General features: G+C 44.4%; 1 protein-coding gene across 1 annotated transcript; it reads left to right on the forward strand.

The window, feature by feature from the left end:
• Positions 1-3,019: 3,019 nt before the first annotated feature.
• Positions 3,020-27,722, forward strand: vwa2.S (von Willebrand factor A domain containing 2 S homeolog; the record flags this gene model as incomplete). Its single annotated transcript, NM_001093583.1, is given in 14 exon segments — positions 3,020-3,084; positions 12,537-12,598; positions 13,758-13,832; positions 16,674-16,807; positions 18,550-18,659; positions 18,982-19,176; positions 19,686-19,819; positions 19,990-20,122; positions 20,856-20,911; positions 21,050-21,157; positions 21,345-21,923; positions 24,603-25,154; positions 25,830-25,952; positions 26,298-27,722. Coding segments are annotated over 13 exon segments (2,373 nt in total). The 3' UTR covers positions 26,423-27,722.
• Between the last annotated feature and the right edge of the window lie 136 nt (positions 27,723-27,858).

Here is a 27,858-nt window from a genome sequence, read left to right on the forward strand (position 1 = left end):
CATCTCCTGGGGCCACTTCCAACTAACCCTAACCCAACAGGTGCCAAAAAGCAAGGCAAGCTTACCCGCACAGTGATGGTTGCTCTTAGAAGCCCAGTAGAACTGGGATCACTGCAGTTTCACGTTATCTAACCCTTTATACTTTGTTTCCCCACTCATCATACATGTAATTCCTTTCATTTAGGGATGCACCAAATCCACTACTTTGGATTCAGCCGAACCCACAAATCCTTCGCGAAACATCGGCCGGATACCGAACATTTTTTACTTCCTTGTTTTGTGACAAAAAATCATGCGATTTCCCTCTCCGCCACTGAATTTGCATACGCTAATTAGGATTCAGATTCGCTTTGGCCGGGCAGAAGGATTCCGAATCCTGCTAAAAATTCTGCCTGAATCCCGAACCGAATCCTGGATTTGGTGCATCCGTACTTTCATTAATCATTTTTAATCAATAGTCACAGCCAGAAATTGATATTTTATTAAAGTTTCTGCAGCCGCCTGAAAAATAGCAGATGCAGTGTCACGCGCCATCAAGGAAAGAATATCCATCCGTGTTTTCGATTTAGTTTCCCTTTAATCACATGACTTGGAGGATGTAACGATTATTTCAGTAGCATGATGAGGTTTTTTCCCTGTCCTGTACCTGTAATACTTTGAAGTGGAATTCCTGGTTTTATTTCACTGGCTTTCATGTCCAGAGGCCTCTTTAATCTGTAGCACAAACACCCGCCGTTCAGTCTCCAGTGCTTTTCAAGTGGGTTTTCTAAGGCCAAAAAGTCCTACAAAGTGAAAGTGAAGGCATTTATAAGAGGAAGCAGTTTTAACATAATTGCAGCTCTTGTTTCTTCCTCTGTGTTTTATAGAAGCCTGACGTGCTGGTGGCTGGTCACTAGGGTGACATTGGAATATTGGTTCATCAGATACAGAAAGATCCAAATTTGTATAGTGCAGGTAATCCAGTCAACAGATCAGTGTCAAATGTAAATCTGGCCACTCACATGAGGACATTCTTGTTACCCACACTTCAGGTCGAATAGTAAATTAGAATTTTTGAGTTTTAAAATTCACATATTTGAATTTTAATCCCCCTATTTCAATGTGAGATTTATCACACCTCCACCATGGAAACAGTCCTAATTTGAATATTCACCACCTAAACCTGTCACGTTCATGTACAAGTCAATGGCAGAGGTGCGTTGAGCCATTTGGAGATGTAAATTGCCTTCCTGACACAGAGTTTTTTCACAGAGAATTTTCGGGTCGGAACCATTCGATCGAATATTAGACATTCAACTTTTTTCTTGTATAACCCCCCAGTCGAATTGTGAGTATATTTGAATTAAAAAAAATTCACATGAATTCGAAATTCGACCTTTAAAAAATGAGCCTCCTCATCTCCTCCAGTGCAGGCAACACAACATCTGAGGATATCATTTTATTGGTAGTACAGGTATAGGACCTGTTATTCAAAATGCTCGGGACCTTGGGTTTTCTAAATAACTGATTTTTCCGTAATTTGGATCTTCATACCATTTACTATGGGGCGAATATCGAGGGTTAATTAACCCTCGATATTCGACCATCGAATTTAAATCCTTCGACGTCAAAGGATTTACCACAATTCGTTTGATCGAACGATGGAATGAAAAATCGTTCAATCGAACGATTCGAAGGATTTTAATCCATCGATCGAACGATTTTCCTTCCATCAGAAATTACTTAGAAAGCCTATGGGGACCTTCCCCATAGTCTAACATTGGTGCTCAGTAGGTTTTAGGTGGTGAAGTAGGTAGTCAAAGTTTTTTTTAAAGAGACAGTACTATCGAATGGTCGAATAGTCGAATGATTTTTAGTTCAAATCGTTTGATTCGTAGTCGAATTTCTAAGTAGCCAATTCGATGGTCGAAGTAGCCACAAAAATACTTTGAAATTCTAAGTATTTTTCATTCTGATCCTTCACTCGAGCTAAGTAAATGTGCCCCTACTGGAAAATCATATAAACATTAAATAAATCCAATAGGCTGGTTTTTGCCTCCAATAAGGATTAATTATATCTTAGTTGGGAGGCTTCTGTACAGGAGGAATTTCCAAACAATTAGAGTGTTAGTAATGTTATTCATTAGCTCCGAGGAATGCGCTGATTGCTCTAGAACTAACCCAGAGGAATTCTGCAGGGAATTATGAAAGGGGAAGGGTGGGGGGTATTTTATTGGCTTTGTGTCTCTGCTTCTGCCCAGTTGATATTTTAGCCTCCAGGTTGAGCCATTTTTTTTTCTCGCTGCACCTGGAGACCTGACACCTTGTGCTGAAAACTGATCCCTCCCCAGTCCCCACCTACCCCCTCCTTAGCCCCCACCTACCCCCTCCTTAGCAGCAGTGCAGCTAATGGTGAGAAGGATCCAGTCTGAGCTCAAGTCGATCCCTGAGGAGTTCTCCATCCCCTGGGCACTGACGTCTTCTCCCCGTGGCACCACCTGGTGCCCAAACCACTCACATTCCCTTCCTCTCCCTGCCCAGGAATGTTCAGCTTATTATCAAGTGTTTGTTGATCCCTGGCACCTTTTCCAGCGCCCACTAATTCTGCACAACGGCTGTGGCACCAAATAGCTGCTGATCTTGGGGACGGGGTGTTTAAGTGGCACCTGCTAATCCTGGAGAGAGGGACGTTATCAACCACCAGCTGATTCTGGGAACTGGAATGTTATCCAACACCTGTGTGATCCGGAGAACTGGAATGTCATCCATCACTTACTGATACTGGGAATGAACCGATATTCCTGATCCTGGGAATTCTGTCCAGCACTTGCTGATTCTGGAGACCAGAACATTATTCACCAGCTGCTGATCCCAGATACTGGAACATCTCATAGAAGCTGCTAATACTGGGAACTGGAACGTTCTCCATTACTTGTGGATCCTGGAAATTGTTAAACTGCCCAACACTGCGGAAAACTGGAAATTTATCTAAAACCTACTGACCCTGGGAACTGCTGAGTCATCAAGTACCTACTGAATCTTTTAACTGGCACCTTATCTTCACCCTGTTCATTCTCACATTGAACTGAAACTACTGCCTTCAAGGTAAGTGACACTTACTGTTCATTCCAGGACAAACTGAGTCCTTGTCCCCCCCCCCCTATACAAGATACAGAGTCTGAATGGGAAAATGTTTGGTTAGGGTTAGGCTGTTATCCTATTGGTACCTGCTGTGTCAACATGTTCTTTATAGCACTGTCATACAGAAAGGGACCTGAAGAGACTTCACCGTCAAATATATTATCTACTATCCACAAAAAGTTCAGACAGTGTGCCGGGTGATATCCTTATCATTTACAGTAGGGGGTACATTATCCCTTATAATACATGAGTGATACTCAGAGTTCCCTGTATAACTCAGCCTGCAGCCTTGTGTCTTTATATGGTCACAGAACAACCCCTCAGTGACTTCTAATATCCTTATCATTTACAGTAGGGGGTACATTATCCCTTATAATACATGAGTGATACTCAGAGTTCCCTGTATAACTCAGCCTGCAGCCTTGTGCCTTTATATGGTCACAGAACAACCCCTCAGTGACTTCTAATATCCTTATCATTTACAGTAGGGGGTACATTACCCTTATAATACATGAGTGATACTCAGAGTTCCCTGTATAACTCAGCCTGCAGCCTTGTGCCTTTATATGGTCACCCCAGTGTTTCTATATATCTGTAACCTTGTTATGAGCTAAGGGGGCCCAGTCTGAAGGCCAGTTAGGGGGAGATTTGGGGTGAGTGCTTATTTGTGCCCTGGGTACCCCTGGAACTATAGCAGGGTGACACCCCAATGTTTCTATATATCTGTAACCTTGTTATGAGCTAAGGGGGCCCAGTCTGAAGGTCAGTTAGGGGGAGAATTGGGGTGAGTGCTTATTTGTACCCTGGGTACCCCTGGAACTATAGCAGGGTGACACCCCAATGTTTCTATATATCTGTAACCTTGTTATGAGCTAAGGGGGCCCAGCTTGAAGGCCAGTTAGGGGGAGATTTGGGGTGACTACTTATTTGTGCATTGGGTACCCCTGGAAATATAGCAGGATGACTGTTACCCCAATGTTTCTATATATCTGTAACCTTGTTATGAGCTGAGGGGGCCCAGTCTGAAGGTCAGTTAGGGGGAGATTTGGGGTGAGTGCTTATTTGTACCCTGGGTACCCCTGGAACTATAGCAGCGTGACACCCCAATATATCTGTAACTTTGTTATGAGCTATGGCGCATCTACCAACATATTGTAAAGTTAAAGGTAAACTAAAGCGTTTCCTAACACACAGTGTGGGGGATATACTTTGCCTTTAAACATTCCATATTTAATGCTCATCTCTATGGAATCACGGGCTCAGTAAGTCTGACCTTTCTCTTATAACCTGGGATTCCAATGAGGTCTTATTTGTTTATTTAGAAAATATCTGTCTCATCAGAATCTGCTTCTCTCTCTGAGTCTTTCTGCAAATTAACTCTATATATCACTATGGGGTGTGTAGAAAGAGGCCACAGACGTAACAATTACCATCCTGGTCACAGGAAATATAGTGTATTTAATACAGACACATGTAGAGCTGAATTGTCAGATATACAATAGAACCAATAGAAATCTACCTGTATCTGATGATTGAGCAGTAACAGTGGCCTATTAACAAGCCGACCAATATCCAAGTCTTCTGCCGATATCAGTCGTCTCGTCTCTGGCCGAACACTCATTGAATATTGTCTATGGCACCTTTACCTGTTAGTGTGATTCCCGTGTAACATGGGCTCAGGGCTGAGAGCAAAAATTGATTGTGGGCAGAATTCTCTGTTTCATTCTTTGCTCTGCCCGGGGCAATGGCTCAAATTAATTTCTCCCTATGACCTTCCGAGACTTCTTTCCATAGTAGTATCACCTGTGCATGGCCGCTAGGCAGGGGTTGCCTTCTGTCACTGGGGTTTCATTTTGTTGTCTCTTCATTCACCTCAGGGGGTTTAACCCCAGCCAAGTAGTGGTCAGGGATTGGCTCTGTCTTTTTTCTACCATGCTAGAGATTATGCATGTCTTAGAGACAACCCAATCTTACTCAAGTCTAAAACCGAGCATACAAGATAAGATCCTCCCATTTGGTGAGTAGATCTTTGACCAATTCAGCCACCAATGTTGTGGGCCAAATTGGGCTAATACCATGGCCCCTGTTGCTCACTTCATCATGGGTGGCTATGCAGGCCTGTCCTCACATCAATGAGCCAATGCCTGATTTTTGACCAGATATCTATCAGATATACCTATGGGGAAGGCCCATACACAGTCAGATAGGTGCAAACTCTATCTGAAGGAACCAAATCAGCATGAATAATTTTGCCCCTGGGTGGCCACCAACAGCAGCAGTTATCTCAGCCAAAAAGCAAGACAGGACTTCCAATGGGGATCAGATAGGATCTGTGCAGCCACTGGGACAGAATGTTCTGTTATACAGATAGCTAGAATCTCAGCTGCCATAAAGCAGGACAGGACTGCTGCTTACAATGGGGATCAGATAGGATCTGTGCAGCCACTGGGACAGAATGCTCTGTTATACAGATAGCTAGAATCTCAGCTGCCATAAAGCAGGACAGGACTGCTGCTTACAATGGGGATCAGATAGGATCTGTGCAGCCACTGGGACAGAATGTTCTGTTATACAGATAGCTAGAATCTCAGCTGCCATAAAGCAGGACAGGACTGCTGCTTACAATGGGGATCAGATAGGATCTGTGCAGCCACTGGGACAGAATGTTCTGTTATACAGATAGCTAGAATCTCAGCTGCCATAAAGCAGGACAGGACTGCTGCTTACAATGGGGATCAGATAGGATCTGTGCAGCCACTGGGACAGAATGTTCTGTTATACAGATAGCTAGAATCTCAGCTGCCATAAAGCAGGACAGGACTGCTGCTTACAATGGGGATCAGATAGGATCTGTGCAGCCACTGGGACAGAATGTTCTGTTATACAGATAGCTAGAATCTCAGCTGCCATAAAGCAGGACAGGACTGCTGCTTACAATGGGGATCAGATAGGATCTGTGCAGCCATTGGGACAGAATGTTCTGTTATACAGATAGCTAGAATCTCAGCTGCCATAAAACAGGACAGGACTGCTGCTTACAATGGGGATCAGATAGGATCTGTACAGCCACTGGGACAGAATGTTCTGTTATACAGATAGCTAGAATCTTAGCTGCCATAAAGCAGGACAGGACTGCTGCTTACAATGGGGATCAGATAGGATCTGTGCAGCCACTGGGACAGAATGTTCTGTTATACAGATAGCTAGAATCTCAGCTGCCATAAAGCAGGACAGGACTGCTGCTTACAATGGGGATCAGATAGGATCTGTGCAGCCATTGGGACAGAATGTTCTGTTATACAGATAGCTAGAATCTCAGCTGCCATAAAGCAGGACAGGACTGCTGCTTACAATGGGGATCAGATAGGATCTGTGCAGCCACTGGGACAGAATGTTCTGTTATACAGATAGCTAGAATCTCAGCTGCCATAAAGCAGGACAGGACTGCTGCTTACAATGGGGATCAGATAGGATCTGTGCAGCCATTGGGACAGAATGTTCTGTTATACAGATAGCTAGAATCTCAGCTGCCATAAAGCAGGACAGGACTGCTGCTTACAATGGGGATCAGATAGGATCTGTACAGCCACTGGGACAGAATGTTCTGTTATACAGATAGCTAGAATCTCAGCTGCCATAAAGCAGGACAGGACTGCTGCTTACAATGGGGATCAGATAGGATCTGTGCAGCCACTGGGACAGAATGTTCTGTTATACAGATAGCTAGAATCTCAGCTGCCATAAAGCAGGACAGGACTGCTGCTTACAATGGGGATCAGATAGGATCTGTGCAGCCACTGGGACAGAATGTTCTGTTATACAGATAGCTAGAATCTCAGCTGCCATAAAGCAGGACAGGACTGCTGCTTACAATGGGGATCAGATAGGATCTGTGCAGCCATTGGGACAGAATGTTCTGTTATACAGATAGCTAGAATCTCAGCTGCCATAAAACAGGACAGGACTGCTGCTTACAATGGGGATCAGATAGGATCTGTACAGCCACTGGGACAGAATGTTCTGTTATACAGATAGCTAGAATCTTAGCTGCCATAAAGCAGGACAGGACTGCTGCTTACAATGGGGATCAGATAGGATCTGTGCAGCCACTGGGACAGAATGTTCTGTTATACAGATAGCTAGAATCTCAGCTGCCATAAAGCAGGACAGGACTGCTGCTTACAATGGGGATCAGATAGGATCTGTGCAGCCATTGGGACAGAATGTTCTGTTATACAGATAGCTAGAATCTCAGCTGCCATAAAGCAGGACAGGACTGCTGCTTACAATGGGGATCAGATAGGATCTGTGCAGCCACTGGGACAGAATGTTCTGTTATACAGATAGCTAGAATCTCAGCTGCCATAAAGCAGGACAGGACTGCTGCTTACAATGGGGATCAGATAGGATCTGTGCAGCCATTGGGACAGAATGTTCTGTTATACAGATAGCTAGAATCTCAGCTGCCATAAAGCAGGACAGGACTGCTGCTTACAATGGGGATCAGATAGGATCTGTACAGCCACTGGGACAGAATGTTCTGTTATACAGATAGCTAGAATCTTAGCTGCCATAAAGCAGGACAGGACTGCTGCTTACAATGGGGATCAGATAGGATCTGTGCAGCCACTGGGACAGAATGTTCTGTTATACAGATAGCTAGAATCTCAGCTGCCATAAAGCAGGACAGGACTGCTGCTTACAATGGGGATCAGATAGGATCTGTGCAGCCATTGGGACAGAATGTTCTGTTATACAGATAGCTAGAATCTCAGCTGCCATAAAGCAGGACAGGACTGCTGCTTACAATGGGGATCAGATAGGATCTGTGCAGCCACTGGGACAATAATTAATGAATTACCCGAAGAAGTATTTAATTTACTAAATATTACTCATTATTTTAGCCACCAATTCAGATATTTGGTTTTAATGATTATTTTTCCTTTAAACCAATTGCCTCCTGCAGAAAACATTCTGTTAAGTAACAGGTGATACTGGTAGTGGCCTAGGCGGAAAGCTGACAATTGAAGGGAAAAAAACATATTTTAAAAAAAATGTGCTAAAAAGAAAGAAATATTATTGGTAAAGTTGCTGCATTTCCGGTATGAGACATGCTGCTGCGCAACTTCTTTCGCCTTCAGTTACCTTTTATCTGTATGGGAGGGTTTCTGTGTATTCTCAGTCTAACAAAGCAGTCGGGTGTGAAATATCCGTTACCAACAGGTTAAATGAGCTGTGAATCAGTCTCTCTCCATCCCAGAACCCACACAGCGGCCATGAAACAACAGTAAGCAGAGCAACTTCAGGGTTATGTTAGGGTTCAGGGGCACTCTAAGGGGATGTCACCCCAACACAATGTAACCCCTCACCCAAATCTAATCAAGCAGCACAGGTCATACTAATTACTGAGCGCCTTCAAGGGGTGGTTCACCTTTAGGTTCATTTTTAGTTTGTTATAGAATGACCAGTCCTAACCAACTTTTCAATTGGTCTTCATTTTTCCTTTTTTAAAGTTTTTGTATTAGTTGCCTTCTTCTCCTGCTTTCAGCTTTAAAATAGGGGGTCACTGACCCCATCTAAAAAACAAAAGCTCTGTAAGGCTACAAATGTATTGTTATTGCTTTTTATTTTCTATCTTTCCTATTCATATTCCAGTCCCTCTATGATTAAGTGTCCCTTGGTGACACGAAACGTGCAAGGCTTTTTGTTTTTTGAAATAAAAACTTTTTTACTATTTAAACCTTTTGGGCTCCTGAATTCTACTCCTACTCATTGAAGCCTGCCCTCTGTGATGATTTCAGAGTTAACTACTCTCTTATTCAAATCAATGCATGGTTGCTAGGGGAATTTGGACCCTAGCAACCAGATGGATACAATTGCAAACTGGAGAGCTGCTGAATAAAAAGCGAAGTAACTCAAAAACTACAAATAAGAATAAATATAAAAAACAATAACAAATTGTCTCAGAATATCCCTCTCTACATCATAGTAACAGTTTACTGAAAGGTGAAGAACCCCTTAGATTTCATCTTATCAACCTCTACATGAATGGACCTAATACGAGAATGACGTCACAATCACCTGGGATGCCATTTGGACTACATCACCTTTACCAGCAATAGAAACCATTAGACGCTCCTATTAACTTATGGAGGAACAGCAGGCAAAGTAGAATTTTTTAAGTAATCCGCCATGTTTTACCCAGAATGTGGGGTTCCTTTTAGCACAATTCCAGCATTATTTTGGCCGTGAGGGGGAGTTGTGTCTGAAGCAATCCCAGCGGATCCAGAGCACAATTTGATGTCTCCAGACCAAGTGGGCATCTTATTGGTCAGTGTATAGATATCTGTGCCCAACTGGTACCAGCCTGATACTGGTTTGCAAATCATAGTCCCTGCTGTAGGATGCGACCGATCCGATCTGCCCAATTTGGTTCAGCCTTTGGGTGGCAGAACTGTGCCGAGGTGACATATGAGTGGATGTTGCTGTGTATGTTCAGCTGTAGCCTCTGCACTCTGTGCTGTACCTCTGCCCTTTGCTCTATTACACCTGCTCCTCTGACTACATTTGCTTTTCCGGCTGTTGTCGAGATGAAAGAAAGACACAAACTCATTGTGAAGTTTCCTCCCTGAACACAATGTGTGAATGTGCAAAGCCACAACATGACAAGCTTTCATCCCTCAGGCCCTGTTGCTTTCAGATCCTTCTACTTTAAAAAGCAATTACACTGACAAGACAGGACAGGAGTTTGCTAAGGAGGTGCCAGTCCCGGGAGTTTCCACTGCTTAGTAAGAACCACAAGCCTCCATAAAACACATTCCATGGATACCCCATGGGCTCAATTTTCCAAGAGGCTCTCCTCCATCCAAAGCCAACCCAAGCCCTCCCAAACCTTCCCAAATCTTCCCAAACCTTCCCAGCCTTTTATATTCAGTGTTTATCTTTCTTTACAGTAAATCATGCAGATCTGTTGGGCATTTTAGGGCATTTCCTTGTTTGTCACTTTTACAGTCCAGTCAGCGTCTTTCTTACCCTAATTTTACTTCCCAGTCCCCATTGAAAAGATTTTAAATGCACCCTAAATCCTCCAAAACAGGCAGAGGGGGGATTGTGGTAGAGGAAAATGTTGGGTGGAAGAGGCATGACCTGGGCCAATGATGGGGGTAGTTTTGATGCAGCCAGCATTGAATAAAACCAGGTTGGAGTTCTGTAGTAGTAGGTGAGTGGCTTCCCTAAATTGTTTGAGTTTTGTTTTTCGGTCACCCCCTGGGGGTCTTTTTGAAGGAGTGCCCTGTAACCTCTGAAGGTGGAACTGTGTGTGTACGATCTGAGGCCCATATATCTCTAAGGAGCCTGTTGTTGCTGATAGTTATCATTTGGTCCTGGCACCTAAGTTACTGAGGATACCCAAGCATTTTGCTTTATGTAACGCGAGTCCTGAGCTGAAGAGCTTACTGGGTAGCAAGGTGCGACTGTGTTTGCTTCATTCAGAGACCCCGCTCAGTACCTCTCTGTCTGGAACCAGTGGAGCGGGAGCGATTATGGGAGAAAGCGGAAGCCAAGACAAGATCTTATCTGAAAGGAACTGCCAGTGTTGAAATGACTCGGAGACTTTTAACCTCCATACAATTCCCCCTCGGCTCTTTGTACCCCCAGAGAAAGCCCATAGATTTGGCTCAGGAACAGAGAGCAAAATGGGCTCATTCTTTCTTGGAAGATTAAACGTTATCAGGTTTTCAGCGACTTCTGCTCAGGCCGATGAGATTGACCATTGTGAGAGGAGGAAGAGCAGCCAATGGGGGAAGGTGCTACTAACTGCACCAAGAGAGGGGGCATGAGCTTGTATTGAGAACAACTCAGAATATTTTGCCACTTTTTCTCAATTTGGAGGTTCTCTTCCCATAATTTAAAAGTTCAGTGGTTGGTGGTTCTGCCTCAGCCCAAGGTCCTCCCTCTTTAATGAGCCATACGTGGGCCAAACAGTCATGCTTTCTAACTGATCAGCTTGTGGGCCAAACAGATGGAGAGAGCATACAAGGGGCCACAGCTAATATGTCTGTCTACTGTTCCAGTTGTTGGGGTATAGAACACAAACAGAACAACAGGAACTGAAAAGGGACTGGGTTTCCTTTTAACTTCCTCATCTGCTGATGCAACATACACTGGCCATAATGCACTGGCCATAATGCACCAACCAAGATGCACTGGTCATAATGCACTGGCCACCATGAGGGGGGCACAAGGGGATACTCCTCTACCAGGCCCAGGCCTAAAGGGCAGCCCGGCTGTGCTGCAATTTTTGAAATAGCCCGGCCCCCTTGCCGGCTTCGGAAGTCCTGAACAACCAAAAAGCCGAAGTTCCGAACTGCCGAAGTCCCGAAGCTGCAAAAAGACACAAAGTCACGGAAAGAGCCGAACTTGAAGTCCCCAAGCCGCGAAAAGACCCGAAGTCACAAAAAGAGTCCAATATGAAGTCCTGAAGCTGTGAAAAGACCTGAAATCACGAAAAGAGCCGAACTTGAAGTCCCGAAGGTGCAAAAAGACTCAAAGTCACGAAAAAAGCTGAACTTGAAGTCTTGAAGCCGCAAAAAGACCCAAAGTCACAAAAAGAGCCGAACTTGAAGTCCCGAAGGTGCAAAAAGACCCGAAGTCATGAAAAGAGCCGAGCCCTGACCACCAATGATGTTTAAAAAACGGTGGACCGTGACCATCAATGGCTTTTTAGAACCTGTGGGTTTTTTTTTTTTTTACAGTTTTTAGCGCTAATTTCTGTGTGGTCTTTTAACTGTGATGTGGGTTGGGCGGGATATAGGGTGGGGCCTGAGTTGGCTGGGCCCTGAAAATGTTGTTGTATGGGGCCATGTGATTAATAATGGCGGCCCTGACTGGTCATGGTGCATTGCCAGATATGTCTAACCAACCAAATTCCATTGTACAGATATTGGTCTGAAACTTCACATGGACCAAATATAAAATATATATCCTAAAAATAGCATACATCATTATTAGTTGACACAACAACGACAGTTACTCAAAACTGTAAATGTGGCCTAGTTCCCCTTTAAATGAATATACATGACTGGGTTAGACTGGGTTAGATAACATAGTATGGTGACTGATGAGGTGGGAGGGCCTTTCAGTCAAGCTGTGTCCAATCAGATCATTAGTTTATTCTTACCCCAAAGGTTAACAGTAGGATGCAGTGTGCACAAATACAGAGAGATATAGGGATATACATAGAATAATGAGAAGTGCAAATTATATCTGCCCAGTTTTGCAACCAGCAAAGGACGTTGCAGTTTCCTGCTGTGTTATCTTTTCCACCAAATATTATTGTCTCATAGATATTATATTTTAGTCATATGTTGGCCTGCATTCCTGGCTATTGATTAACTCCTATCAATCCTTTGTTTCAGACCAGCTGCAAGAATGAGGCTGCCGTGGGTTAATGGGATCCTAGCGTTCCTGAGTTCCCAGGGTAGGTATAAATGTAACTGGGCACAAGGAATATACTTACTGGAATATAAAGGAATTTCTGACACTCCATGTTCATTGTGCTTTCTGCTCGTTGCATAGAATGAAATGTGTGCTCATCTATGGCAGCTCTATCCTCTAATCTGCCAAATTTCATGCCCCCCTGCAGGGCTGGTCCTATCACATGTGGGGCCCAATTGGGACCATGTTGGCGGGGCCCCTAGACAAAGTGTTGCTGGCTACTGACACACCAAGTATTTAGGAAAATAAGGGCATACAGGCACAAAATAGAAAGGAAAGGGGCAGACAAGGTAACATAATAGGGGCACACAGGGTAAGAGAGAGAGGGAGGAAATAGGAGAGTGGACTGGGCCAATTAGTTTGGGGCAGGCTGGGCCGATTCAGCTTGGGAGCAGGCTTGGTTGGATTGGGGGCAGGCAGGGCCTATCAAGGTTGGAGGAAAGCTGGGCCTATGAGAGTTGGGGGCAGGCTAGACCTATGGATTTGGGGATGGGCTGGACTCTCAAAGTTGGGGGCAGGCCAGGCAGCATCATGTGCTGAGGGAAATATTATCTGTGCTGCCCTGTGGTGCGGGGCCCCCCAGAGGTGCGGGGCCCAATTGGGCCCAATTGGTCCAATTGGCCTAAGGCCGGCCCTGCCCCCCTGTATAATAGAGGTCCCACCCTCCCGTCAGAGCTCTCAGCATGTATAGCTTTACTATTAGAAACAAGACCCCTTCTCCTTCCGTAACCTTTGGAGTAGAGCAGCCTAGGAATAAGAATGAAGGAAATACCCATTCCCTCATTTTGAATATTGGGAGGAGAGAGGCCTCTCAGTCTGTTCTCCTCCCAATGTTCAGAATGAGGGGAAGGAACGATACCCCTCCTCCTTTTTGAGCCCTAGGAACAGAGCAACAAGATGCAGAAAACAAGGACAACTACGTCTCTTTGTCTTGGCAAACCTGGGCAAATACAGAAGATATTGGTTGTGCTTTGAGTGGCTTGACCATCATTGCACTCGGGGCCCATTACAATCAATGGGAGAAAACATTATTGGACTCCATGTGGCAGAGCCTTCCCCTCCCTCTGGTGCCAGTTTATATTGGGTATTCCAAGGGTCATACTAATAAGCTTTTCCCAATGTTTTGGCTTTATGTCCTCCAGTCCTACAATGTCTGTGTGTCCAAGAGCTTCACGTCAACGCAGAGACTGCCAACAAGATTTCAGCAGCAGGAAGACGTGAGTATTTCATTTTATGATCTCCCTTCTGTTCACTGCATCCGTTTGGGGTGTATTGGGGTGCTCAGAAGTACAGAGAAGAGATGTCAGAATTATTTACAGAAGGGAACGCCAGTGGGAGTGATAAACAGAGGAGAGGTACTGGGAGCCCATGTTTTTGGAAACTAATTGACAGAACAACTGCCTGCCCCCCTGTAGGCTGAAATGGGCAAAGATTCCAAATCCCCTAATGACCAGTTTGGGTTCTCTACATAACGTAGCTCCATAAGTCCTCCCACTTTGCAGCAGCGCACTCCGGTATCCTTGATGAATCACACATTCACGGGTTATGGATAAAAGGTAAATCTAACAGAATTCAGCGTCTGAGGTCTGACGCGTTTCGTGTCTACGCACTTCCTCAGAGACCTCAGCTCCCACAAGCATTAATTTCATTTAAACACGTTTCATTCATGAACATATTAAATATTCACATCCATTTAATACGTTTTAATATAAACTGCAACACTAAGGCTGTGGCTTATCTGATAACTAGGGATGCCGGCAGCAAATTTTTGACGAAACGGGTCAAATTCGGACATCCCTACTGATAACCTGTTTGAAATGCCGGGAACAATTTGTTGGGTTTACCATTAGGAATCTTAAGAACAGGATTAGAGAACATCTCAATGGCATTAAATCTGGCAATGAGAACAGCCCAGTTTCGAGACACTTTAAGGAATGTAACGGCGGAGATATGAAATGGGTAGCAGTACAGGGTATAGAGAATCTTTAGGACCTAGAGGTGGGGATCTGCATTGCCAAATTATTAAGAACGGAAGTTAAGTGGATTTATAAGGTACTTACCAGACAGCCGGAGGGGTTACATTTAAGATTTGATATAAAATGCTTCTTTTAAAATACATACACCAAACTTATAACTGAATTGCTACACGGTTTTCCATTTTTACAAATTAACGGTTAAATGTTACAATATTGTATTAATAGCGATACAAGAGATTATGGAATGAATATGGATTGTTGAAACTATTTATATGAACTCATAGAGCATGGTATATATATATCTAGAAATATTATAGTATATATTTACATTTATATGGAATTAAATCGATATTTCTATGAAGAAATTGCAGGAGATCAGATTAACTGAATTGTTAATGAATTGATGTGGAAGCTTTTTAAATGGATGTGAATATTTAATATGTTCACGAATGAAACGTGTTTAAATGAAACGCATGCTTGTGGGAACTGAGGTCTCTGAGGAAGTGCGTAGACACGAAACGCGTCAGACCTCAGACGATGGATTCTGTTAATCGGATGTTGAAATAAAGATTTACCTTTTATCCATAATCCGTGAGTGTGCGATTCATCAAGGATACCGGAGTTACGCTGCTGCAAAGTGGGGTGTACTGGTACACGTCTCCTTACAGACTCAGGGTGACGGCACCCGGGTCACAACGTGGATGGGGTAAGACTCAAATCACATTGTATTATTAAGCAATTGCGATATGTTGTGGGAACGCGAGTGGACGCGATTGATTACGGAACCTCAGTGCAGGGTCTCGGGCAGAAAGCACCCGGGCCACGAGTCTTAAAGGGTGAGCAGCGTCAAGGGCCTTTGTATATATATTTCTTTCCCCATTTGATTCGGATTCCCTGTTTTAATTTAGTAATCCGAAAATCCAAATATAGCGCTGGATCAGGCCTGGACTGGCAATCTGTGGGTTCTGGTAAATGCCAGAGGGGCTGCTGTAAATTGCCATAGACAGTCACTATTTATTGGGCGGGTGGGGGCTGCTTGGGCCTTTGTGTACTTGGAATGCCAGAGCCTATTGTGAATCCCAGTCCGGACCTGCGCTGGATCAAAAGCATTTGGTGGTCTGATAAGTCCATAAGCCATAAATCCCCCCCTTCTGCAAACATGAGCCCCAGCCATTCATCTTGCCCACAGGTTACTGTGTGGCTCCTCCAACATTCATTGGCCAGGGCTCTGTATAAATTCTACTGAAATGCTGCCACATCAAAGGTCTGTTAATGGGTCCAAACTTTTATAGCTTTCTGTCCAAAATGTTATTGCTTTCTGTTTTTAAGGAAACGCTTTGTTCCTAATGGTGTTTGAGCTTGTGGTGCAGCCCAGTAATGAGTCTCTGAGCATCACGTCGGCACCAGGAATCTGTAATTACTTCCCAGGCAGGTCCCCACAAGCCCCACTGCCTGCAGCAACAATCACTCAGCTCACTAATACGTTTTGTAGGACCCCCAGCACAGAGGAGGTTAATCCCAGCCTAAACCTTTTTGTGGCTGAGCCCCCTTTGTCCCTCTTTAACGCAGACAAACCCACATCCATGTCGTACCTACGTGACTCGCAATAAGCTCAGCGCCATTTACTCTCAGGCAGAACTTCAATATTTGCTCTTGTTTGGGGCCAGTGCCTTTTTCTTCCTCCGAATGCTAAAAAAAAAAAAAATAGCCATTTCATTCAATACTCTGGGACCCGTCGCACATGTTTTTTTGGAGGCGAATGGCCCATTTCCCAAGTTTTGTTTCGAATCGGAAAAATGCTAACATTTCTGGAAATATTTCTGGGAATATTTTAAATTGCTGTAATTATTATGATCATTCTTGTAGGTTTACTTGTAGAATAAATGGCATTATTAGCGAGTAATTCATTATGGCGGGAGAGGGGTTCACTGGGAGGCGGAGTCTGATTATATTCCTTCTCCTACAATTCCTTTGGGAGGAGGAGTAAGGGAAATAGAAGTCCTTCTTTAGTCTCAATGTTCGACATGTTTGGAGTCCACTGTCATGTTCCTTTAACCTCTTCATTGACTGCTCTGCCCCCAGGGATGCGATGTTCTTCCCCACTGGACATTCTCATTCTACTGGACGGCTCCAACAGCATCGGGAGGGGTAGTTTTGAGAGGTCCAAGCATTTTGCCTCCAAGTTATGTGATGCCTTAGATATTGGCTCTGATCTGGTAAGTAAACTGGTTACTGATCTCTTATTGGACTTGGTGTTTGTGTCACCCAAATTGTTTGTCTTCAGTGGCCCTCCAGCTCACACAGGGCCCCCCACATCCAACCCCCAAGCCTACAGCTTTACACTAGATCCCACCTGTCCAGCTATAGACCAGTCGGCAGGAATTGACCAAAGTTACTGAACACACAGAACATCACTGGGAATTTGGGTTTAATGGCCAAACACATCTCCTTGTGATCAGCAATAATCAGAAATAATCATAAACCCCATTGAAGTGTATGGATGCAAATGTGCAGAGAGCACTCAATGTATAAATGTAAGTTCTCCCAGGACTCGGGTTCCAAAAGGAATCGTTGCTTAATTATTGTAACAGTGACCTGAAACGACAATATTTATACTGTAGCAAAACCTTCCGTGTACAAATCTGTCAGTCGAGAGGTTAATTAACAGTCTGGGATCAGCTGAAAGGAAAAGGATTCAGACCATGTTAGAAACAAATATCAGCGAAAGAATTAACATTCCTCCCTTAATCTCTCACAATGCCGGGGATTAAACCTGTCCAACCTCTGCACCTCAACTACACACTGTCTGACTATTCACATTATTAACTGCAATGGGAATCAATATGGCACCTCCTCCTCCCATATGTATAAATACAAATATACAGAGAAGGAATGTTCTGGGCACACAATAAGCTATACCCTCATACTGTACTGTCTAAGGGAATCAATATGGCACCTCCTCCTCCCATATGTATAAATACAAATATACAGAGAAGGAATGTTCTGGGCACACAATAAGCTATACCCTCATACTGTACTGTCTAAGGGAATCAATATGGCACCTCCTCCTCCCATATGTATAAATACAAATATACAGAGAAGGAATGTTCTGGGCACACAATAAGCTATACCCTCATACTGTACTGTCTAAGGGAATCAATATGGCACCTCCTCCTCCCATATGTATAAATACAAATATACAGAGAAGGAATGTTCTGGGCACACAATAAGCTATACCCTCATACTGTACTGTCTAAGGGAATCAATATGGCACCTCCTCCTCCCATATGTATAAATACAAATATACAGAGAAGGAATGTTCTGGGCACACAATAAGCTATACCCTCATACTGTACTGTCTAAGGGAATCAATATGGCATCTCCTCCTCCCATATGTATAAATACAAATATACAGAGAAGGAATGTTCTGGGCACACAATAAGCTATACCCTCATACTGTACTGTCTAAGGGAATCAATATGGCAGCTCCCTCCTCCCATATGTATAAATACAAATATACAGAGAAGGAATGTTCTGGGCACACAATAAGCTATACCCTCATACTGTACTGTCTAAGGGAATCAATATGGCACCTCCTCCCATATGTATAAATACAAATATACAGAGAAGGAATGTTCTGGGCACACAATAAGCTATACCCTCATACTGTACTGTCTAAGGGAATCAATATGGCACCTCCTCCCATATGTATAAATACAAATATACAGAGAAGGAATGTTCTGGGCACACAATCAGCTATACCCTCATAATATACTGTGTAAGGCAAGCAATATATATATATATATATATATATATATATATATATATATATATATATATATATATATGGTTTAAGTTTTAAGGGTATGCTACATTTTACAGTTATTGCCATGTAAATGACAGGTATCATGGTGGATAAGGGGCATAGCCTGACCTTTTTATTTACATTTTTTTGCAGATACGAGTGGGGGCCATGCAATACAGTGGAGCTCCCCAGGTTGAGTTCCGTCTCGATTCATCTTTCTCCAAAGCTGCCATTAAAGAGAAAATCAAGTCCATTGTGTTTAAGTAGGTACCAAACCATCACCATGTGCAGTAAAATATAAGCAAGGGCCAATGAATATTCTACTTACACCTCTCTAACTCTTGTTACCCCATAACTGAATCTTATGGTTACATTTTGGATTATTTGGATAAAATGAAGTCCGTAATTTGGAGCTTTCTGGATAACAGGTTTCTGGATAACGGATCCCATACCTGTACATTATCCCTTACAATCCCTTCATATCCATATATAATACAGACATGGGACTCTGGGTTCTGCACTGTTTATCTCCTGTTTTTCCAATATTAAATACATTTTGCCTTTTTTTTAATTTTTCCTACCTAGGGGCGGCCCTACAGAAACTGGTCTGGCTCTGAAATACATTGTGTGGAAAGGTTTCCCCGGGGGGCGTCCGGCCTCTGTGCCCAAGATCCTCATTATTGTGTCTGACGGGAAGTCCCAGGGGAACATAAAGCTTCCGGCCGCCCAGATAAAAGGAGAGGACATTGAGGTTTTCACTGTTGGGGTGAAGTTTCCCAGGTAAACAAATGAGTTTAGAGTCTGGATGGCCAAGGTTGCTCTCATTTAATATTTAATTGTCCCTCTCATTCCCCAGATAAGTCATTAGGAATAAGATCTAATTGACAGGGTGCACATGAATATGTAGTATTTTTAGTCTCCAATTCAATGCTGTATTGTTTTGGGGCCTTATTACCCGTGTTTTTTTCACACTAAACCCACACAAATGTTTAGCCTCAAGTCACTTAAAGCTTTGAAAGTCCGGATGATACCCCTTTTCTTAAGGGAGAGAACAGCCCCCCAATTTCCTCTTTAGTGAATCACACCAAAAATCTTGGCCACCCGTGTCTGGGAAATTAGGTCATTTTGAAAAATGAATTAATTAATCCCACAAACTGGGTTTTAGGTATGAGGTCTGGCAGACACCTATAGGAGTGAGTTTGGTGTTTTTGGGTTCCTTTATCGTTTTGTGTTGGCTAAATGTCCCTATACCCACAACCTGGCGCCTATTCCTTGTGTTTCCTGCACAGGTGGGAGGAGCTCCATGCGCTGAGCAGTGAGCCGCAGGAAGCGCATGTTCTGTTTGCTGAACACGTGGACGATGCAGTGAATGGCCTGGCCACCTCCCTGACCAATTCCTCTCTGTGCAGCTCTGTCCCACCTGGTAATTTCACAGGGTTTAGATTGTGAAAGGATTATTGGGTTTGGTGCCATACTCAGGGCCCAAGCTAATGAAGAGTTGGCCTCAGGGATGTTAAATTAGTGGGGTTTCATGGCTTTAAAGGTAAAAACATAGAACTGAGCTTCCTAGTGATGCACCTCTTATATTCCCAGGCTGCAGCGTCCAGTCCTTTCCTTGTACCCGCAAGACTCTGGAAACTGTCAAGGAACTAACAGGAAACTATATGTGTTGGAAGGGCTCTGCCAGGCCGGGCACTGTCTTTCCTGGGCACTGCCCCTTCTACAGGTACAAAATACAAATCTCTTCCATTAAATGATCTACCCCAAGAGATGAAACAAAAGACAATCTAACTAATATCTCGTCCAAAAAGCGGAGGACGGAAGGCTGTGATGTAGAAAGAATGCCCAGTGGAACACGATTTGTTTTTGTAAATCTAAAAATTGAACAATAAAAGGGTGTTTTGTGTTCCATAAGAAATATAGAGGAACAGTATTTCTAGGGGAGTCCGGAAGAACCAAGGAATGAATCTACACATGGATGGTATAAGTGGGTAACCTTAGAAATGTATTGATTGACAACCCTAGAATTGCCCTCCCTCAGCCAATTAGAGAATCCAAGATATAGCCCAGGAGAGTATGGAACCTTAGAAATAAGCATTTCCCCCCAAGTATGGATGGATTAACAAACATGGTCCACCAGAGTATGGATGGATGACCTTGGACATGACCCACCAAAACTGTATGGGAGACTGGAGACTAGTGGAGAAGGAGGAAGCAAATGAAAGTAGGGAATATATCAAATCATGTAGTGAAGGGTAATTATCTAAATGGACAGAAAGTGAGATCACCTAAGAGGGTTTAGGGGAACATAGTGGGTGGGCATACCTGGTGGTCTCTTTGCTTCTGGAGAGATAATAGTCTACAGTGGAGAGAATATGGTTAGTAGGCATCTCTATCTGTCAACATGGAGAAGGATAACCACCCTGAACATAATCCATTCTGTTCTTTCTCTATTCAAGCTGGAGACGATTCTATAACAAGCATCAAGCTCAGTGCCACCGGACAGTGTGCCCAGGTAATGTACCCCCAATTCACCCTTCCAGTCCTTTCCTATTGTTTCTGTCCTGCTCCCATGCCCAATGTCTCCTCTGTGTCACCCTCCAATGAAATCCGACACAAACAAGCATGTGTTATTTTGTTTTTTCCCTGGCAGATCCCTGTGATTCCCAGCCATGCAAGAATGGGGGGACGTGTATAGCAGAGGGGCAGGATAAGTACCACTGCGTCTGTCCAGCTGGATTTGGGGGAGATACAGAGTGCGGTATGTGCAGTAAGAGTCCTTTACAAGGTTTAATGTTACATTTGCTTAACTCCTGCCAAATTGACTTTATGCTTATTACATACAGGGCTGCTCCCAAGTATAGTTTGAATTAAGTTGGATGCCCCCTAGTGGTAGGTGGCAATTTCCCAGTCTCTTGTTCATATTTGTACCCCCTTTTTTTCAACAGCTCCTCAGCTCAGCCTGGAGTGTAACATTGACCTTCTGTTCCTTGTGGACAGTTCCGATACAACGTCCCTGGAAGCTTTCATGCAACACAAATCTTTCCTGAAACGATTTATCCAAGCGTCACTTTCTGACGAGTCCCCACTCAACGTTGGCGTGGCGCAGTACAGTAACGAAGTGCAAATGGTGGTGAAAATCGGTGAATATCAGAGCATGGCGGAGCTCCTGAAACACATAGATAACATGCGTTTTATGGGAGGTGGGCTCTTCACCGGTAAAGCTCTGCGCTATGTCACTCAGTACGGCTTTAAGAGCACCCCAGTTTTCTCCGACGTCCGTGATGATCTCCCACGTCTTGTGGTGCTTCTGACAGGATCCAAGTCTCAAGACTCAGTGACTGGGCCGGCAACCTATGCACGTGATCAGGAGGTCTTTCTTATAGGGGTGACTAGTGACTCCAACAAAGGTGAAATGGCAGAAATAGTAGGGAACCCCCTGAATTTGGTCACGTACTCAAATCCCCAACAACTATTCAACCAGCTGCCTCAGCTTCAGAAGAGGATCTGCAGCATCGACGTGCAAGGTGCGACCTTCTCCCAATAGTAACATACACAATCTTCTTATGTGGCCTACGTACCTAACCAACAGCCCAGGTTTTAGCTTTGGAAATGAGGTGGAGCTTTCACAAATGGGGGAGTGGTTGTGACTAACTGGAGGTTTGGCCAAGTACATTATGACTTGATCAGGCACAACTGAGGGTGTGGTTTGTTTTATTCATAGAACCCATTGGACAAAATTTGTAGCAGTGGTGGGGTGCGGGGTTAGGTCTTACATTCATTGACCAGTGGAAATTAAATATTCTAGGTATCCCAATTGCCCAAGTCAATTATTGGGCTTTGTAGATTTCTCAATCTCATGCTGATGGGGCTTGAGAAGAAAATTAAAATGAGTCATATCTGCTGCTCCTGGTGCCAGCTAGTCTTCCAAGCCAATGGACCTTCATTTTCAGCACTTTCCTCCCATAACCTAAGCTCCACCTTGAGTTGTCCAATTACTGTATAGCATGTTTGTGTTCAATGACAGCATATTGATGTTGTGCTCTTTAGCATGGCCACCAGCAAAATCTCTATTAGCATGCTCAGAATCTGTAATAGCTGAACTTTAGGGCTCCCCACCTCAAGTTACCTAATAACTGAGGAGCAGATGGAGAATGGAGGAGAGTAGAAAAGGAAAGGGGATGAGACACAGAAGGAGAGAAGGGAAAGGGGGTTAGGGAGTAGAGAGACAAATGGGGGAGAGGAGAAATATAGAAGGGGAGAGAAGAGGGAGGATGGGGGAGAGTAAGGCCAAACAGTTGGGAGAGAAAAGGAAAGGAGAGGGGATGAGAGAGAGAAGGAGAGATGGGAAAGGGGGTTAGGGAGTAGAGAGACAAATGGGGGAGAGGAGAAATATAGAAGGGGAGAGAAGAGGGAGGATGGGGGAGAGTAAGGCCAAACAGTTGGGAGAGAAAAGGAAAGGAGAGGGGATGAGAGACAGAAGTAGAGAAGGGAAAGGGGGTTAGGGAGTAGAGAGACAAATGGGGGAGAGGAGAAATATAGAAGGGGAGAGAAGAGGGAGGATGGGGGAGAGTAAGGCCAAACAGTTGGGGGAGAAAAGGAAAGGAGAGGGGATGAGAGACAGAAGGAGAGAAGGGAAAGGGGGTTAGGGAGTAGAGAGACAAATGGGGGAGAGGAGAAATATAAAAGGGGAGAGAAGAGGGAGGATGGGGGAGAGTAAGGCCAAACAGTTGGGGGAGAATAAAAGGAAAGGAGAGGGGATGAGAGACAGAAGGAGAGAAGGGAAAGGGGGTTAGGGAGTAGAGAGACAAATGGGGGAGAGGAGAAATATAGAAGGGGAGAGAAGAAGGAGGATGGGGGAGAGTAAGGCCAAACAGTTGGGGGAGAATAAAAGGAAAGGAGAGGGGATGAGAGACAGAAGGAGAGATGGGAAAGGGGGTTAGGGAGTAGAGAGACAAATGGGGGAGAGGAGAAATATAGAAGGGGAGAGAAGAGGGAGGATGGGGGAGAGTAAGGCCAAACAGTTGGGGGAGAAAAGGAAAGGAGAGGGGATGAGAGAGAGAAGGAGAGATGGGAAAGGGGGTTAGGGAGTAGAGAGACAAATGGGGGAGAGGAGAAATATAGAAGGGGAGAGAAGAGGGAGGATGGGGGAGAGTAAGGCCAAACAGTTGGGAGAGAAAAGGAAAGGAGAGGGGATGAGAGACAGAAGGAGAGAAGGGAAAGGGGGTTAGGGAGTAGAGAGACAAATGGGGGAGAGGAGAAATATAGAAGGGGAGAGAAGAGGGAGGATGGGGGAGAGTAAGGCCAAACAGTTGGGGGAGAAAAGGAAAGGAGAGGGGATGAGAGACAGAAGGAGAGAAGGGAAAGGGGGTTAGGGAGTAGAGAGACAAATGGGGGAGAGGAGAAATATAAAAGGGGAGAGAAGAGGGAGGATGGGGGAGAGTAAGGCCAAACAGTTGGGGGAGAATAAAAGGAAAGGAGAGGGGATGAGAGACAGAAGGAGAGAAGGGAAAGGGGGTTAGGGAGTAGAGAGACAAATGGGGGAGAGGAGAAATATAGAAGGGGAGAGAAGAAGGAGGATGGGGGAGAGTAAGGCCAAACAGTTGGGGGAGAATAAAAGGAAAGGAGAGGGGATGAGAGACAGAAGGAGAGATGGGAAAGGGGGTTAGGGAGTAGAGAGACAAATGGGGGAGAGGAGAAATATAGAAGGAGAGAGAAGAGGGAGGATGGGGGAGAGTAAGGCCAAACAGTTGGGGGAGAAAAGGAAAGGAGAGGGGATGAGAGACAGAAGGAGAGAAGGGAAAGGGGGTTAGGGAGCAGAGAGACAAATGGGGGAGAGGAGAAATATAGAAGGGGAGAGAAGAGGGAGGATGGGGGAGAGTAAGGCCAAACAGTTGGGGAGAATAGGAAAGGAGAGGGGATGAGAGACAGAAGGAGAGAGAAGAAGGGGAAAGAAGAGAGATGAAAATGAAGACCAGTTGGGTGGAATAAAAAGGGACAGAAGGAGAAAAATACAATAAGAATATAAGACAAAACAGCAGAGAGAGAGAGGGAGCAGATGAGGGATAAATTAGATGATAAACAGAAGGGAGGAGAGAAGAAGAATGATATTAGTTAACTAGTGGGTCCTGTTTCTATGGGTTTCTGGAGAGTTCCATTACTCAGTCTTGCACTGCTGGTTATCCCTCTGGCTTTTATCCCCACAGGTTGCCAGGCCCAGCCATTAGATCTTGCCTTCGTGCTGGACGCTTCCACTGCTGTAGGACAGGAGAAGTTTAATAGACTGAAGAACTTTGTCACAATGGTCTCCCTTCAGTTTGATATTAATCGTGACGTCACCCAGATTGGCCTGGTCACTTACAGCAGTCGCCCTGAGACAGTCTTTGGACTAGACACCCATGACTCGGGCTCAAGCCTCCTGCAAGGGATTGGCCGTGCGTCCTATATGGGCGGATCTGCGTCCACCGGAAGTGCCCTACTCCGTGTCTACAATGATGTCATGACTGTGCAAAAGGGGGCGCGGCCTGGGGTGAACAAGGCTGTCGTCGTGATCACGGATGGAAGAGGAGCAGAAGATGCGGCCGTCCCTGCACAGAAATTGCGGGATAATGGCATCATGGTATATGTCATTGGTATAGGGAACATCCAAAGGAACTCCTTGCTGCGCCTGGCTGGGTCCGAGAAGTTCCTGATCAGTGTCCCATCCTATGAGTCTCTGGGGCACTATGAGGATTCAGTTGTACAGAGAGTGTGTGAAGGTAAAAATCATTTATCTGGTGCTTCTCAGCCCCTATGAGCACTGCCCTTAGTTACCTGGTCTGGTGCTAGGCTTGTCACCTCACCCCATTAAAGGAGAAGGAAAGGCGAAAATCAAGTAAGCTTTATCAGAAAGGTCTATATAAATACACCAGTAAACCCTCAAAGTAATGTTGCTCTGAGTCCTCTGTCAAAAGAAACAGCACATTTCTTTCCTTCTATTGTGTACTCATGGGCTTCTGTATCAGACTAACTGTTTTCAGCTTAAACCTCCAGGGCTAGGGCTTGAGCATGCTCGGTTTGCTCCTCTCCTCCTTCCTGCTGTAATCTGAGCCCAGAGTTATGAGTGAGCAGGAAGAGACTCAGAAAGGAAGTGATGTCACAGCAAGCTAATATGGCAGCTGCTATCCTAAACAAACTGAGAGAGCTTCTAGAGCTGTTTACTCAGGTACTGTGTATGGCTAATTAGCAATTGATTTAACTGCACATAAATCAGTTCAGTCTGCAGCGTGCATCTAAATGAATTGCTAATTAGACATGCAGGTTGTGGATTTCAAATGTGTTCGGTTTTAAAGGAGTGAGGTGGCAATCCTATCTGGTGCCCAGTACATTATAAACCTGCAGGTCACTTTGAGATTCCAGAACATGTTTCATACCGACATATCTCCATGTTCCAGATGCCAAATCCCCGGTGAACCTGTGTAAGCCCAATCCGTGCATGAATGATGGCGTTTGTATTCTGCGCCAGGGCAGCTACCGGTGCGACTGTCGTGGCTGGGATGGGCCCCACTGTGAGACAAGTAAGTACACGAGAGCCAAACATTATGGTTATTTGTAATGTGTCTAATATCATTTAATGCATCGAGGTCCTAGGTTCAATTCCAGCCAGAGAAGTGTGTTCTCCCCATATCTGTGTGCGTTTGCTTTGGGTATTCTTGTTCCCTTACCCACCAGGAATATGTATTGAGAGCAAAGTCAGTCGTTCTTAAAGTCCGACTCATGAATCTTTTAACTTGCTGTCAGTTTTGCTGTTACATAATGGCTGTTCCGCTCCTCGTGCCTGTTCATATGGCAACTCCCTGACCCAACTCATGGCACTTCTTAACCATATACAGAGAGTAACACGGGGTGCTCGTATCTTGCAGGAATACTCCGAGGGGATTCCCACTGGCCACAAGGGCTTCATAGCAGGAGTCGCCAACAGAGGCACTCACGGAAACGCAGGCTGAAATCCGTATCAGGCAGCAGATCTTCCCGGAAGAAACCATAGGTCACTGGGAGTTGTGAGCTCATGGAAGTTACGAGTCTGGATTCATGAGACGGGACTTGCGCCAGTCCTTGGTTTTATACAAGCTTTGTATTTATTATTGTATCTCTGTTAGTTTTGACTATTCCCATGCACACAGGGCTTGGCCGAGGGGTCCCAAAGTGACAGAAAAGGAAGATACTTGTGTTGTTGGTAATGCAATAGTTGTTAAAGACCCCCTCTCCCGAAAGCCTTCTGCTGCCTACGGGATGATAGGAATTAAAGCTTAAAGAGTTGCTATATTAAAGATGAAATTCTCAGACTCATGGAAATAAGAAACTTTCTAAATATAATCAATTACAAATTCTCTACTGTGTCCCCAGCCGTCTCTCTACATGCAGCTCTGTGTCAGAGTCGGTTATTGTGAAGGACACTGTATCGGACCTGTCAATCAACATCCGACTGACAGGCTGCTGGGGCAGGGTGAAATGATACAACATTTTCTGATTATAATAAGAAAGTGTCTTATTTCCATGAGATGAAGCTTTTATTACAAAAAATAATTTTTCCCCTTTAACAACAAGTTGGGCATTTCTAATGACAATAGAAATGTATATCACTTATTATGTAATGGTATAATATATTGTGTATCCTTCGTATTAAGCACATTCGTTGGCTATGGGGTCGCTGCTGAAGCCGGGGGTCGCTGCTGAATCCGGGGGGGGGTAGCTGCTGAGGCCGGGGTCTGCAGTGAATACTGTCGCTGCTACATCTTGCACTGAATTCTCTCCTGAGAATGAGCATAGACCATTGGGAATCAGCTCTTCATATTGCATCTACACTAACATTCCTTATAGCATTCCAGATTAGTGGAAAACTCTATATAGGCCACACCCTGTTATGCAGAGACACACCCATGAACCTCATTAGCCCCACCTACTTTGTGATAAGCCCAACCCCTCATTGCTGGTTTAAGGAAATTAACTGAAAGGACTGACTGCCATTCCAGTAAGAAAGTTACCCACAAAACTGACAGTCCAAGGCCGGCAGGGAGTTATTCTGGGGGTGTGTGGAATTGGCTCAAATAACTGCCCATTTATACATATTGTCTGTATGCAGAATATATATCATGTATCATATATTAATGTTGCTATATTTACCCCTTGCCAAGTCTTATAAACCTATTTGTATATTTGTTCATATTGTTTATAAAGTAGTCGCTGTTGCCGGGTGTGGGGCAGAAACAACTCCTCTTGGTGCATCAGTAAATGACACTTTGTGATGCCACTCAGGGCAATTAAAGGACAGAGGTTTTGTAAACTTCCCCATTTGTATTGCGTTTGTATTTTTTCTGCCTTCCTCTGAATCAACATATTTCTGTATTCTTGCCAGAAAATTATGTTATTTATTGGTTTGGGGAAATCATTTATATTACTGTATAGACACTTTTGAACTTCACT

Source organism: Xenopus laevis, chromosome 7S (genome assembly GCF_017654675.1).
Source record: "Xenopus laevis strain J_2021 chromosome 7S, Xenopus_laevis_v10.1, whole genome shotgun sequence".
Taxonomy (NCBI): domain Eukaryota; kingdom Metazoa; phylum Chordata; class Amphibia; order Anura; family Pipidae; genus Xenopus; species Xenopus laevis.